The sequence below is a fragment of the Apaloderma vittatum genome, unplaced genomic scaffold (genome assembly GCF_000703405.1).
Source record: "Apaloderma vittatum isolate BGI_N311 unplaced genomic scaffold, ASM70340v1 scaffold11267, whole genome shotgun sequence".
NCBI lineage: Eukaryota > Metazoa > Chordata > Aves > Trogoniformes > Trogonidae > Apaloderma > Apaloderma vittatum.
In genome coordinates this window covers 55596-70347 of record NW_009724642.1, presented here as the reverse complement: position 1 = coordinate 70347, position 14752 = coordinate 55596, and the positions used below count along the sequence as shown (strand labels likewise).

The 14752-nt window shown below is 42.8% G+C and overlaps 2 protein-coding genes across 2 annotated transcripts in view; one reads left to right on the top strand and one right to left on the bottom strand.

Moving 5' to 3' along the window:
- ATP10D (ATPase, class V, type 10D) overlaps positions 1-3009 on the top strand; it is a 36877-nt gene extending 33868 nt beyond the window's left edge. Inside the window, 3 exon segments of the mRNA XM_009872603.1 lie at positions 116-303; positions 2488-2924; positions 2927-3009. Of these exon segments, the coding sequence (XP_009870905.1) occupies positions 116-303; positions 2488-2924; positions 2927-3009 (708 nt within the window).
- A 7082-nt stretch (positions 3010-10091) lies between these two features.
- Positions 10092-14752, bottom strand: part of CORIN (corin, serine peptidase) — a gene marked incomplete at its 5' end in the record, with an annotated part of 55845 nt that continues 51184 nt past the window's right edge. The window contains 3 exons of the mRNA XM_009872604.1: positions 10092-10274; positions 10733-10866; positions 12556-12827. Coding sequence (XP_009870906.1) covers positions 10092-10274; positions 10733-10866; positions 12556-12827 — 589 coding nt within the window. The remainder of the gene's footprint in view (positions 10275-10732; positions 10867-12555; positions 12828-14752) is intronic.

The following is a 14752-nucleotide window of genomic DNA, read 5'->3' as shown; positions in this document are numbered from 1 at the left end:
GCCCGGGAGGAAGGGCGTGTGCATGTTCACGCGTCCATACACGCACATGTGCAAGGGTTACAAGTCCTTCTGTTTACAGCTTAAATGTGCTTTGTTACCTTTTTCTGATTTGCAGACTTGGATACATACAGTAGTTATAGTTGGCAGCATCCTCTTCTATTTTTTCTTCACTCTGGCTTTTGGAGCAACCTGCAAAACTCGCAACCCACCATCAAATCCTTACTGGATCATGGAGAAGCACATGACAGACCCAGTATTTTACTTAGTTTGCCTCCTGACTACTTGTGTTGCATTGCTACCCAGGTGCGTTTCTGTTTTATAGTTGCAGATTGCTGTTGTTAACCAAGTTAGTTTTCTTTCAGTCAGTGATGCTGTAAATCTCTCTGGCTGGAGGTCTTCCTGCCCCCATGACTGCCAGTGCCCCACGACTCCCAGTGTAAAGAATATTTCATAACTCTGCCAGAGGAAGCCATGTGAGGACAGCTCTTTAGTGACATGTTGTCAAAATGGTTTTCAGTAAACAAAAAAATTCTTTTGTGACTTTTATATTACATTATTTATATCATATTAAATATTGTCCTTGGAGGAAAAAAAACAGCAATCTCTGTAACCACAGAGTTTGTAATTTATATATAATTTGGTTAAATGAGTGATCAAAGTTGGCATAGAAGTGCTGTGCTTAGTCTGTGTTTATTTGTGAAACCTCTTTCTGTTTGAAGTTTATGTCCTGAATATATATAAGAATACCTAGAGTTAAGAATGCATGTGCCGGCCTCTCTGTGGGGTGGAAACACACTGACGAGATTCACAAGGGGTCCTGAGTTGTGTTTTTATCGCACCTGGTGTTTAAGTGTTTTGCCTCATTGAAGAAGTCACAACTTCAAAGCTGGTAACTCATTCACCCTGGAAAGGCGGAAGCCAGCTCTGCTGGGTGGAGATCTCGGACACCAGCACGCTGAGCAGGGGCACACCTGAGAGACCCAACAACAACAAAATGGGTGAAAACCAGTGAAAGAGACTTCATTCAGCTCTGGGTCCAACTTTGCTCAGTAGCCACAGCCATCTTCCTTTCACTGGCTAAGCATGAACTCAAGTCTGCAGCCTGTTGGTGAAGTGCCTCGGGTGCTAATTTATTCCTTCTTTTGTTTTATGCCTCTTTATTTCCCTTTCTTATAATTTCAGTAAGAGGGGGACTTGAAACTGAGTTGCACAGGGAGATACTGAGAGGAGTGTTGGGGAGAACAACTGCCGTTTCCTCCTCCCCTGACGTCGTTTATACCGTTGGGCACAGGCTGAGCACACTTTGTGCATCAAGTCCTGTAGCATGAGGCTGCCTGAGCTGTCAGTGCCGCCGGCAGGAGGGCTGGCAAAGCAGTGCCTGTAGGTGCCTGCAGTGGCCACCAAATATTTAAGTACCCTCTGAAAATGTTCCGATCTGTGCCTTAAGCCTGTCAGCCAGGGTTTTGCTGCGCTCACTGGAGATGATGACTTCTAGCTTCTGTTTGGGCTTCAAATCAGCAAGAAATGTGTTTGCTCTTCCGTCCCCATCCCTGCCCTCAGCCCGGCGTCAGCTGGTGACAGTGGAGCCTGCTTATTTCCGATGTCATCCTTTGGAAGGTGCTGAAAAGCCACTTCTCGGTGGGGACTGCGAAGCTAAAGGGTGCTCTACACCATCCAGCCTGAGGGAGTGAGATTGGGGCTTTCACTGGAGTTTGTAAGGAGCAGTTCTCTTAAGGGACAGATGCTCTGTTGACTGAAAATTCCATGCAAAAGTCTATGATTAAAACTTTGCCAAAGTTGCCAGTTAAATCAGTTCTACTATGAAATTATTCCTAGAGTTTTATTCTGGAACATCGCTTGTACTCCATGTGATGCTTTGTTTCCTTGGGCTTTGTTTTTATGTTCATTCTTGTTTCTGGTGAATTCTCTGGTCCTACAAAAGTTAAAAATTTCAGACCAAAGCTCTGCCTACTCTTCCCAGCTTTCCAGGGCGATATTAGTGCTATATCATTAGTGCAAAACAGTAGTGATAAACAGCTTCTCAGTTGGAAGCATGATTTTTTTCTGGGCCTGATCTTTTTCCACACTAGCTCCTAACTCCTTGTATCTGCGCTGAAGTGCCAGGGAAACTAGCCATGCGCTGATGTTGATGCCTCTTTTTTCTGAGGCGTGGCACTACACACAGAAAGCTGCACTTTCAGTGCAGTTGAGATCCCGGCCCTTCAGTGAAGTTGCAAGTTCACAGTGCTGCAGAAACTCATCTGTAGGAGAACCGTGTTCAAGAAAGAAAAAAATGGAAGTACCTGAGATCTGTATCTGTCTCTGGAAATGCCATTTTATGTTCACAAAATGGCACCTGCGAAAAGGTGTTTCAGAGGCTGCTGCAGCCTCAGGGTTACTTGGATAGTGTTTGGTTTCCTTTAGTGTTGCTGGAAACCATTTTGAGTCTGCTTCTAAACAGCTTATTTGCCACTGTTTATTTTGTAGATATTTGCTGAGAGCTCTCCAAGGAACATTGTTTCCGTCTCCAGCGTTGAGAGCCAAGCACCTTGACAGACTGACCCCTGAGGAGCAGAGGGAAGCAACTAAGAGACGGAAAGATGAGTGCGGTGTGAACTGTAGGATGGAGTTCCAGGCCACATCTGGGTCTTCCAGCTCAGCCACAGGTGCCGTATCAGAGGAAGACAGTGTGGCCAGTGTTTTGCCAACCTCTAAAACATCTTTTCAGGCCTCTTCAAAAGATGGGTTGGCAGAGGACACCTCCTTCTTAGCAGACGTTCAGGATGAGCCTGGGAATACAAATGGCTTGAACTCTGAAGAGACAGTACTTCTGAGTTCATCAAATGAAACTCATTTGGACACATTTGGTGGTAATAATTCACATGCCAAAGTCTCTGCATGTGCTTTTGAAGATGGCAGCAGTGTTGTTCTCTAGAGCACAAAGCAGGTTTGAGTTCTGGTTTGTGTGAAGAAGATGTTTTAGCGTGTTTTGCAAAGTTGGAATGCTAACTGTTTAAAACCCAAGAATAATAACTGCTGATTTATGCTGTGTTGTGGTTTTGTTTTCTTGAGCCAAGGTAGACAATGCACACATTTCCTTAAAAGCTTTTTTGTTTATAAAGCTTTTAAATAATTTAAGACATTCAAGATCTAAATTGCTGAGTTGGTTTTTATATTTTTTCACATGGTAGACTTTGCATACTGCCTATTTCTTGTATGCAACATTGCTTGATACCTTGTAGTGTCACAGACAGGACGTTGCATGAATATGGATTTTCAGGATCCAGTTCAGGTAAGCCAACCTGCTCCCTTGCACTGCTGTCCAAAGATCCTGGCATTCGCTGGGATTCACAACATGTCGAAGTATGAAATAGGCAGAAGGGCTGGGAAGCAGTGTTACAGGCTGGCTTTGTCGCAAGACTCCTTCAGTATGTGTATACAGTAATTGTATTAATCATTGCGGTCCAGTTTGTTCATGAGGCATGATGGGTGATGAATGATTAAGCTGAAAAGTTACGATTCATGGGCCGTCTCAGGCCTATTCAAAGACAATTTTCAGCCTCAGAAGAAGAGCAGCCCAGATGAGACATACGTGTTGTGCGTCTTCCTCACCTTCCTCTTCCACAAAAGGAGCAAGTAGCAGTGCAGCTTTGTGTTCTCTGTGATAGGTCATCCTCCTGCTACATCCCTCCTTTTTGTCTCCGTGTGCCATTTCGTGTCGTTCACTGCTGACTGGACTTCTTTTCCTCCTCACCCAACACGGATGTTGGCTGCCTGAATTTTCTCTGAGCTCTACCTCATGCCTGCACTGCAAAATTGCCTTCCAGTGGCAGCGGGTAGCTCCAGTCTGGCTTCAGGTCTTGTATAAAAAGCAGCTTCTAGCTGATGACATTACTCATATTCACTCTCAGGTGTTTTTATATTCCTCCAGACTTATTATAATAAGCGGCTTAAGTATCTCTAAAGATACTTATGCTCAAAAGAAGGTATAACCCATTGTACATCCCAAATTTAAGCTCTGTTGTTCATCTGTCTTGGAGGTGTCTTGCCTCTTCCAGTTTCCCACTGCTCTGCACCGAAGCTGACTGAGGTGGATGCAGCTACTTCTGGATTCCAGACTGTCTAAAATATTGCCTCCTTTTTACTTCCCTCCTCGAAAAGTTACATGGCCAGTTTAGGGAGGAGCTTAGGAAATTGTTTGTATCCACTAGTACCTGTTGAAATAAACAATTTCCTCAAAATGGAGCTGCTAATGGATTATTAGTATCAAGCCCATTTTTTTGGTTCTATTTCTTTCTAAAAGTTTCTGCTTTCAAATTGCCAAGATTTCTGTGTTGTATTTTTAGGCACCACGTTTGGGACAAGAGCTCTGCTTTTTAACTGAACCATGAGGTTTCCTTGTCAATGATCAACATTACATATTCCACATCTTTTAAGAACCCAGAAAGAATTTAAACAAACGCTGTGAGGTCTGAGACGCTGCTATGCACGGTGGATATTGAGGGCATGCTAAGTTCATTCAAATGCAGGTCACCACATGTTACCAAAAGTTTAAAACATCTCTCTTTTCAAAAGGTAGAATGTTATTAGGGCTGACTCCATCCCTGGTGTTAGTGAGGAGAAAAAAACTGTGGAAGGAGCCAGTGATGACACACATTTCTGCAAATATTTTTTTTTAATTTGGTTCGACATATGACAAAATATTTTTGGTAAGTTCTAACATAAAGTTAGTGGGACCTTTGAAGTGAGGGCAGGCATTCAAGTTCCGAGGGATCACGTCGTCGAGTGTGTTGGTTTGCAGTTACGATGTTCAGATGTTTGTCTGTAGCATCCTTCTTGCTGTGGGCAGCACCTTGCCAGGAGGGGACTCTGGGTGTCCCGAGTGAAACATCTTGGCTTTCTCTGCAAGCCCCAGGAGCTGCCAGGTGTCTGAGAGGAAGGTGCAGAAAAGCCGGGAGGTTGTGTGGGGAGATGAGACTTGCTGGGACTCAGTGCTCTGCTCTTACCTAGCAGATGGTCTCCTGTTGTACAGGGCTCCAGAGAAGTTGGCCAGGCCAGTGGTTTCCTGCCCTTGGAAGTCAAACGGGTTTTGTTTCTGTTGCCCCACCTGATGTTTGTCTGCACCTTTAAATCTCTCTTCACTTGTAGCCACAGAGAACAGGTCATTCTCGCTGTGGTGCTGCAGTCTGTGTCTGTGTGACTGAGGTAGTTTGAGCTCTCGGGGAGGAGCTCTGGGACGTGCAGCGAGCTGAGGGAGTGTGGGACTCAGCTCTGTCCCCTTTCTGTCACTGGGAAAAGGAGTTTGAGGACCAACACTGGCCTGTGACCTGCCCTCTCCTTGCCCCTGCCGCAGGGAGCAGAGCAGGCCGCCAGATTTGGCAGGTTGCTCGCCAGCCCAGCTCGGGAGTTCGCAGGCGGATCACAGCGCAGCTGTGCGAGTGGGGCTGAGAGCTCCAGACCCCTCTGCGGCTGCCAGCCGGAGCATCAAAGCAACTACACGAGGAAACGTGCAGGTGGCAGCCACCTGTTGGACCTGGGGCAGCTGCTGGAGCCTCTGGGATGCCGAAGTTGCTGCGACACAACTTTTACCTGCCTGGTCACTGCTTAGTGCAGAGAGGCTTTCAGGATGGATTCCTAAATTGGATGAAGGCTGATTTCATCTGGGTCTCAAATGTGCCAGGGCCTGTGGGTTGCCTTGAAACTTACGGTCCTTTAAAAAGTTCCTCTGTGCCAATTGTAAGTACTTTTGTATGACAGGGGTACAAAATCTCACACACATTATTTCTTCTTGGTTTGCTGTTTCACTGATGGCACACAATGCTTAAAATCGCCCACTGTAGTTTGAGTTCTTTTAGAGGACTTCTTTGACAAGCAGTCTTAAGTGATAAAATTACCATTGTGTAAAATCCAGTTTTTAAATTTTTTTTTCTGTGGACTAACTGCAGAAATATCTAAGGGCTCTCTGCTATGATCACTTGCTGGCTTTTACTGAAGATAGGAAGGGTAGCGAGTCTTTAATAATAAAAGCTGCAAATTGTTAATTGGCCATATCTAAAGTGGTGCCAAATGAAGGGTGCAAGCGAATCTCTCTCCTTTTGCTTCTCAACAGTTGAATGTTTCCTGTATTATTATTATTTATTTATTTTTTTTAGCACTGGACACATCACTTTCCCCTGCTTGCTTCTGCACGCCTGCACTTAGGCACAGCATGACCTGGCTTTTCCATTTTGAAAACAAGCTTTTTAAGACCAACTCACAGGTGCCTTCCAGATGTCATGAAGGAAAGCACAACATTTACACTTTGGATTTTCAGTTTAAAACAAATCAAAGCGCCCACCTTCAACTCCCCCAGACTTTGTAGCTTCACCTAGAGCAGCTTTAACTCACTTTTTGATGTGCATTTGATTTACAGGAAAAAAAATGCGCTTGTTTGCTTTTTTTTCTTTCACAGCAGCAGCACCTGTGCTAAACACTTGCAGGTGGCAGCCAACCACAGCCTTTACTGAGGGAGAGTTTGGATTGTCCCTGGGGTGCAGTTTGAGGTGAATGTTTACTCCAAGCTGTGGTGGTTTTTCCCCCCCCGCAGTGCTGCTGGTGGCAGCAGGAGCTCGGGCAGAGCACCCAACAGTGCTGCCCGTCCTGGCCCTGCTGCTGCTCAGAGCAGCCCTTGCTCTCTGCAGAGGCCAATGGACGAGTTCAAAAGATGACCAAATTAAGAACATTTTCATTGCTGAATTTCAGTATGGTTTTTATATTACTTGTTCCTGTTTTATTCTGGTTATGTTGCTCTTGCCCTCATGGTTCTGCATACCTTACTGCTGACTGCAGTGAAGAGGCAAAGTTTAACTATTTTAAGTTTCTGTGTGCCTATTATTTTGATTTCAGCATGCGTACATGTTCTTGAAATGCTGTATACCAGTCAAAAGCAGATTTTCCTGAGGAAAGCCATAGAACAAAATGTGTTCAGAGAAATTTGTTTGCAGCTTTAGTTTTTCAGATTTTTCAATTCAGAGTAGTTGTTGGCAGCGGTATTCCTGGTAGTATTCGGAACTGGACGCATACATGCAGAAGAAACTAGAAGCTGTACAGTGGTGGTAGTGCCAGAAGCTGCACAAGTGTTGTCACGCTAACAGGGCTGTCAGGGCTGCTTAAAAAAGCGAGTTACGGGTAGGCAAATAGCTTCTTAAGGCTATTTTTAGGCATTGTTTCTGCAGTTGTAACTTCACACCTCCATAGTGTTGTTGAGCCTCTCTCTAAAGATTAAAACACATTTTCAACAGCGAAGATACTTGGAAAATTATTGTAAATTTTTATTAGTACAGCTAGAAACGCATCTGCTTGACTGTGTGATGTTGCTTCCATTTGGAGCTACAGCTGTGACAGAAGTAAAACCAACAATTGTTACCTTACAGTGAGACCACACTTGTAAGAGACAGAGTAATTGTGATTGTAGCCGTTACGTCAGCACACAGGGAAAGGCTTGATACAGTGGAAGGACGAGTATGTTTGCCTATTTCATGTGCAAACATAAAAAAAAAGCAGTATAAAAATACATCTATAAAATTACAAATTTCCTCTTTACATGGAATGTTGTATCAGACAAGTTGTGGGGAAGGAAAAGACCCAGCTGCTCCCTCCTAAAGCCACCTGGGATGGGGCTCAGCCTGTAACCTCTTCAGACTGATCCCAGATGGGAGGGGGCTGAACTCTGTGTTCAAGCAGGACTCTCCCTCACTTCCTGGGAGGAACTGCTCTGAAACTGGTTGCAGGCCAACCCCAGTTAATTAAAATGTGTAATTACATATTATCATTTGGTAGTTCTCATACCTACATGAAATGATTATATATACTCTAGTGCTTTTTTTTTTACTACTTTTTTTTAATTTATTTTTTTTTTACTGCTCTGACAGCCCCTGGGCTGCTTGCTCAGGTAACTCTTGGTAACCAGCTTTGCAGCTTTGAATAGTGCTGCCCTACAGCTGCAGAGATCCTGGCCCCAGAGAAGAGCTAAAGTGGGGGACTGAGAGCTCCAGGTTTCATATCCTTGAGGTAAGGGCATCAATAACCTGCTTCATCTATAATCTACTTGCACTGGAAAAACACGGTCACAGCTGCTTTCTCTCATTTGAGCTGGAGGAAGAAGAGCATTTATATGCTATAGTAGAAACAAAATAACAAAATATTTTAATATATTTTTTAAAAACCATAAAAGAACAAAACAAAAAACTCCAAACCTAGCAAATCCTAGAAGGGTTTTCTTTCTGAGCAGGAAACAGTGATAAGATATAGTCTCTTAAATAGAGTTTCAGAAACCATAAGATAGTATTGGATATTTATTAATAATGCTGTCTAGAATGCTGTCTAATGCTAGGAATGTTAAAGTAGAAGATATGGAAGTAAGAGGTAAACCTTCACGAAAGCAATAGTCAGATCTATGTAGGTTAGTTGTAACATAATTAATAGTACCAGAAATGTCCATTATGGAGCTCTTTCAGTGCGTGTTTCCACATCCGGCACTTGGGATATCGACAAGGCCCTGCCACGCTGTCATGGGGGCGTGCCAGAGGTAGCAGAGAGGATAATCACCTGCCTTACGCTGGATTCACAGGGACCAGGCACAGCACTGAACATACGCACATTTTAAAGGCATTGCTCCCCCATGAAATTCACCCTGTGAATTCACCCAGGTTCCTGACTCCTCCTCCTCTGACCTCCCCTCTAGCACCCTGAAGAGGTGCCAAGCCCCACTACAGCTGCTTTCAAACGGACTCTAGGAGTCAAGGCTTAGCCTCTCACCTGCCACACAGAGCACTCCCCCGTCTGGCTACCAAGCCCCTAAGCAGGGCTCTCTGAGCCTTTGCTGGTGAAACTCTTGCACTTTGCTTAATTCATTTCTAATATTCATTTGAATAGAAGCTGGAATCCAAGTCTTCTATTACTCAGATTTTTTCTGCATTTTCCTTTCTCTTAGTTGTTTAATCTTGCTAAGCAAAATGAAGCTAGAAGAGACTTACCAAAATGCCTAGTTTCCCAGTATTTGGGATACTGCTCACGCTGCATCTTCTGTGCTTTAAAAAGCTGCATTTTCCATATCTCACCAGATGTTCAAAGTAGGTGACTTTAGGAGGGGAAACTGTTGCAGTGGCATTGCCAACCCCGTTATGTTTTTAGAGGGCTGGAGCTAGTCAATGCATGCATTATAGGCTGAACATGCCATACAAAAAGGTGTAAAACGTCAGAAGGGCACAGGTTAGAAACTGGCCCAGGAGTCTGAATAACTCAGTTTCATTCTTGGGTGCCCCAAGGGGTTGTTACGGGTCTGTTGGGCTGCTGGTCCCCCCATCACCCTGCAAAGTCACCCAAGCTGGCTCTGGTAAGAGAAGCGGTGGAGTCAGGATGGTGGGGAGTTCGGTGGAGTCAGGATGGTGGGGAGTTCGGTGGAGTCAGGATGGTGGGGAGTTATGTCCATGTAAGTCAGCCACGCTGAGGGACAGGCTGTGCCTTAGCCCAGGCCCAGCACACAGCTACACGCCTTTGGAAACCTCAGCGTGGGCTTTGACATGCCCCATGCCACACGGACGTGCGATCTCATCCATCTCTCCCACACGCCCTCCAGCACGTGGTGCAGCCCTGCCTGGTGTGCTGTCCTTGTGAACGTGTGTCCTGTCACTGCCGTCTGAACGCACACAGTTCGTTCCCCATGACAACGAGTGAAAATGCATGTGCTACTAATTGAACAGTATTAAAATAGGTTATCTAAAAACTTTTTTCTAGTCTGTGCTGCTGCTTAGTTTGAATAACTGAAAGGCAGAAAGTGGCTGATTCTTTTCTTTTAAGCCTTTTGCTGTGTTCAGAATAGCACCACAACACAGTTAGAAGAAAAGCTGAAAGGATTATTAATTCTACCCCAAAGTATATTCACCAGCAGAGGGTTTACCATTATCATACACTGCATATTCCATAGCTCCCCAGCAAGAATAGGCAGAGCTTGAAACTCCTTTTCATAGAGTTTCTGGACTGCAAAATCTTCAGTGTTGAAGTGCTGATCCCTTTTTTCTTTTGTCTGTCAGCACAATTCTTACCATCTGGAGTTAGTTTAGCAGAAAGGTGTGGATGTATATTTGTCTTTCGATCCACTCAATAAAATGTGACACGTTACTGTAAACTCCAGGCCCCAAAACCTTGGAAAAGCAGACAGAGCCCCAAGATGTTAAACCAAACAAAGTCCAGCGCCCTGCGGGTTGCTCACACACAAGTGGGCCTCCACTGTCACCCTGCAACATGAAAGAAAAAATATAGTCTGTAAGGGCTACACGTGGCCAGCAGTGGTATGGTTAAAGCTGTGTCTCAGTTTCTACAGCAATTTGCCTTTAATAAGTAACTCAGCTGTAAAAACTGGCTGCTCTGCTGAACTGTGTAGCAGCACACAGCACTACCAGTGTTTATTCCCTGTTATAATTGTACAAAAAAATACCTGCAAAAGGCTCGTATAAATTTTTTTAAATCATTCTAATAGTTAACTAATACAGGTAAACCTTGAAGTCTTCAAGCAGCATTCAATTATCATAAATGAAGTTGATTACACTCATAATAATAACAACAAAAGTTTGGTTAAAATATGTTAATAACTGTTCTTGTAGCAGATGAACTGTCCTATATGTAATAAACATCATAATACTTGGATTTCTAAAAGCAAGTCCATCTGTGAGTTTCTCCTTAGAGAGAGACTTACCATGCAGGAGTCCACAGTGCCAGACTCGTAGCCAGCACACAGCATCCTGCTGGTGATGGTTTTCATGTCAAAGTAGGACTGGCACTGCTCTAAGGAAATGATGCGAACTTCTCCTTCTTGAAGCTTGAAAGGCACTGAAAAACAGAATTAAGCATTAAACTATACGTACAAACCACACCAATACTTAGCTATGAGTGCTCTTTGAGATAGCATAAATATTTCCATTAGGATAGATTATGAATATTACTTAACATATATATATTAAATGTAAGAAGAGAAGAATCTCCCTTTTGTGCAAAGCTAAGGTGAAAGCAGGTCGAATTTTTGGACTGTTGCACCGCAGAATTTGTGGCTGTCGTGCTCCTGAGCCAGGGGTGTGCGTGTTGCATTCTGGTGAAGGACTGAGCACCTGGGGACTGGTGTGACACTTGCTGTTCATCATGTGGTTGTGCTGACAGGCTGAGTGCAATTTTAGGTGCTTTTAGGGCTTTTAAGATGGTGACAGTATTAGCTGGAAAACAGTGGCGCGAGGGAGGTGGAGGCAAGGTTGGACTCCACTGCAGGATCTCCCTGTTTCTTCGTGTCTCTCATGGTAAAGCTGAGTATAATCACAGCCATTTGGAGTTAGATTTGTGTAAATTTGACTTGGTGAGTGTATTAGGGGGAATCAGAATTCAAAGGTTATTGAAATGGTTTTGGTAGCACGTTCAGGAAACGGGAAAGGACTTCCTCTTAGTGTGAACAGCTGACCGCTCAAATTTTAAGGGAAGTTGATCAACCTATGGCATGAAGTACTAAATGCTGTGTAGTTGTGATAGTTTTCGATGCTTCGTAACATAAAACCTTTAAAACCAATGCTGAAACCACATTAGAGAAAAAAGAACTTTTTTCCACTTGCCGGTTGCATTCTGTGAGGTTTTATGCTATTAAATACAAGATATTTTTAGATGGGTAGAGCTGCCAGTAAACAGCCTTTCACAGGTGCATTTAAATTTTTGCTGTGTGTCTGACCTGGCCACTAGAGGTGAAGTCTCACCTGAAGCAATAATGAAAAGAAAATTTCCTTCTCCAGTGAACAGAAGAGCCTTCCCTAGTAATTACCATAAAAGTGAAGGGAGAAACACAAAAGCTAGAGCATTAGCAGGGTTGGGACCAGGATAATTTTCGTAGGACGCATGCAGAATTGTTTTGCTCAACAAAGATTTACATAACGTTTTGTCTCAACAAAGATTTACATAATGCAACTGTTCTTGTCCTGGGACCTAAGGATTGCAGGGGCCACAGAACAAAGAAACACACCAACATTCTGTTCAGAGAGACTAAAACACCTCTTGCAATTATGCCTGGATGTAATAAATTATGTCACAAGCCCAAAATGTGACATGAAGCACTGATTCAAGAAAACATTCACTGAGCTACCTGTAAGCCAATGCCTTCAGTGCCTTCTGCTTTCACTGAACCAAGAGTGTTGCTCCCCCACCCAATGATCTGATACCTTCTCAATACAGTTCTGAAAACACCCTAACCAGTAAAATGATAACCAAGCCAGGTAACTTTCAGAAGTTTCTAGATCCTCAGTGTTTTCAAAAAATCAAGCCACTTGTCTAAATAAGGATTAAGGATCGCAAATTCAGGCTGCTGATTTGAAAAAGCTAGGCTCTATCCACAGCCAGATCCCTTCACGAGTGGTTAGAGCTCCCTAGCTTTTAACAAGGTCCAGTAATAGTACAAAAGGATGAAGCTTTGTAACGAGATCACTAATTTGATCAACTCAGGAGAAGATTCACATGTTTTCCAAGAGTCCCCAGAAATATTCATCTTACTTTTGTTGCCCATGTGTCCCCAGCCTGTGATGTAGCAGTAGGTATCTGGCTGAACCAACTGGTCCTTGCTGGGCAGGCAGACAGGTCTTACATAGCTCGTCTCCTCGACATCCTCATCTAGTTCCACAATGCTGATATCATAGTCTACGACTGCTCTGTTGTAGCGTGGATGGAGGATAATGGTCTTCACTAGTCGGGTCTGCATGAAGCCTGATGGATGGTCAAGATTGCTAATCCCAAATACTACTTTCCAAACAGCTGCATTTTCTCTCCTTTGTAAAAAAAATTATAAAAAAAAATCATGGGGAATTTCAGTTAAGAGCTATACCAATGAAACCAGCAAATGACACGGTGTTTAATGTAGCTCTTTCCATTTCTGCCCTCTACAAGTATCCATGACTATCTGCACTGAGTTTTTGCTGCATTATTGTTATGTAGTCCTCATGTTTTATATCCCAAGTTTCACATGAACTTCATCAAATACTTCACAGACTTGACTATTTTGTCTAAAGCACCAGAGCACTTTAGAATCTGTTTGAACTGGTGGCTTGTTGGGTTGATTTGGTAAATTTTTTAATACTTCATATCAAAAAAGCTTTGTGTCATCATGAATGATCTTGCTGTTGCTCTATCAAGCTGTGCAAATGAGGAATTTGAAGATTTTAGGCTGCTGGGAACAATCCTTCAAATCTGGTCAGAGACGCAGAAGAGAAAAAAAGTTAATATAGTTTCTCAATGAATTATTAAACCAAGATCTCTTACTACTTTAAGGCATTTAAAATACAAATGTGAAAGAGACCTTTTACATGTAATACTCTGGGCTCACATAGATATTATATAGCCCTGAATAAGGGGTAAATTAATAGCTCCAAAATACAGTGGCAGTCTGAATTGACAAAATTGCGTAATTTTTACTTTAAAAATTTGACAGCTTCTTTGCTTATCTTTCACTAATGAAAGAAATCTCTTACTTGTGAAATTCAGTAGAAGTCTGGTATTGCTGATGGATCTACCTCTACATCTCACCCTTTATTTTAGATCACCAGGGAAAGTTCTTCCAAAAGTAAAGAAATACTTCTGATACTGCTTAGCATTTAAAAATAAATGGGGAAATAAGAAATTCCTTGTGTGTGACCCAAAATCTAATAAATACAATATTCTTGTTTGCATTATTCAAGATTAGCACTCTGTAGTTTAGAAGGAAGGTTATCTAGGTTACTCTCAAGTTTCTAGTTATTACTTTTCTTCTCCTGAATGGAATAAATTCTTGAGCATCCTTAGGGCTTGATATGATGTGACAGTCACAACTGAGGTCTCTCCAATGTAATTCCCTCTAGCATTTCCCTTAATAGTCTCACACCTTGAGATACTCATACTATCACCTGTCTGATGTCTTCTAGCTTGGAAACAGAAGTCACAAACTTTGCCCCTACTACAAGTTCCATCAAGAAACAGGGGAGGAAAAAAAAGGGTGGAGGGGGAAAACCCAACAAACATCAAAAAACTCAGTGTTTTAGAAATAAAAAGACAACATTGAAATTACTACTTAAAAAAGGAATGATCAATGTTCTAATGTTCTAAAGAGACACTTGCTTAGCCACATTTTGGCTTTAGCAGCAGTTTACTCTAGTCTAAAATAATTTCCAATAAACAAATACCAGTTTAAAACAGGATTAAGCACTGGTGACAACTGTGTAGCAGAAAAGGACTTGCTAACTACAGTAGAAAACACGTATTTCAATTATCTTTAGAAACGCAAATTAAAAACTAAGGTACAAGACAGAAGAAATTAGTAATGAACTTCCCTCTAAAATCTTTGGCTCGTTAAAAAGAAATGTTTGGTAGCACCAAAAAGTCTGACAATGACCAAGGCAATTCCTAAGACACGTAAACTGCACTCCAGACTGCCCATCCACCACAAAGCCGCAGGTACTGACAGGCACAGAGTACTGGTTAATACTGACTTTTTAAAGATTGCAATCCTCATACAGGAGTGGAGTGTTTATAATTAGTAAAGGCAGTGACTTCAATATGTCAGTTGCCCTGTGAGTGCTCAGTTTTTATTTTTACTAGTGGCCACAGCATTTTTCCAGCATCATTTCTATGCTGCTTCCCAGAATGATTGTTTTAATCCATGGCAGTTGGTATGAGAACTATAGGATTGGTGATTTAGTGTTCTTCCTTTTCCTGTTTCCTG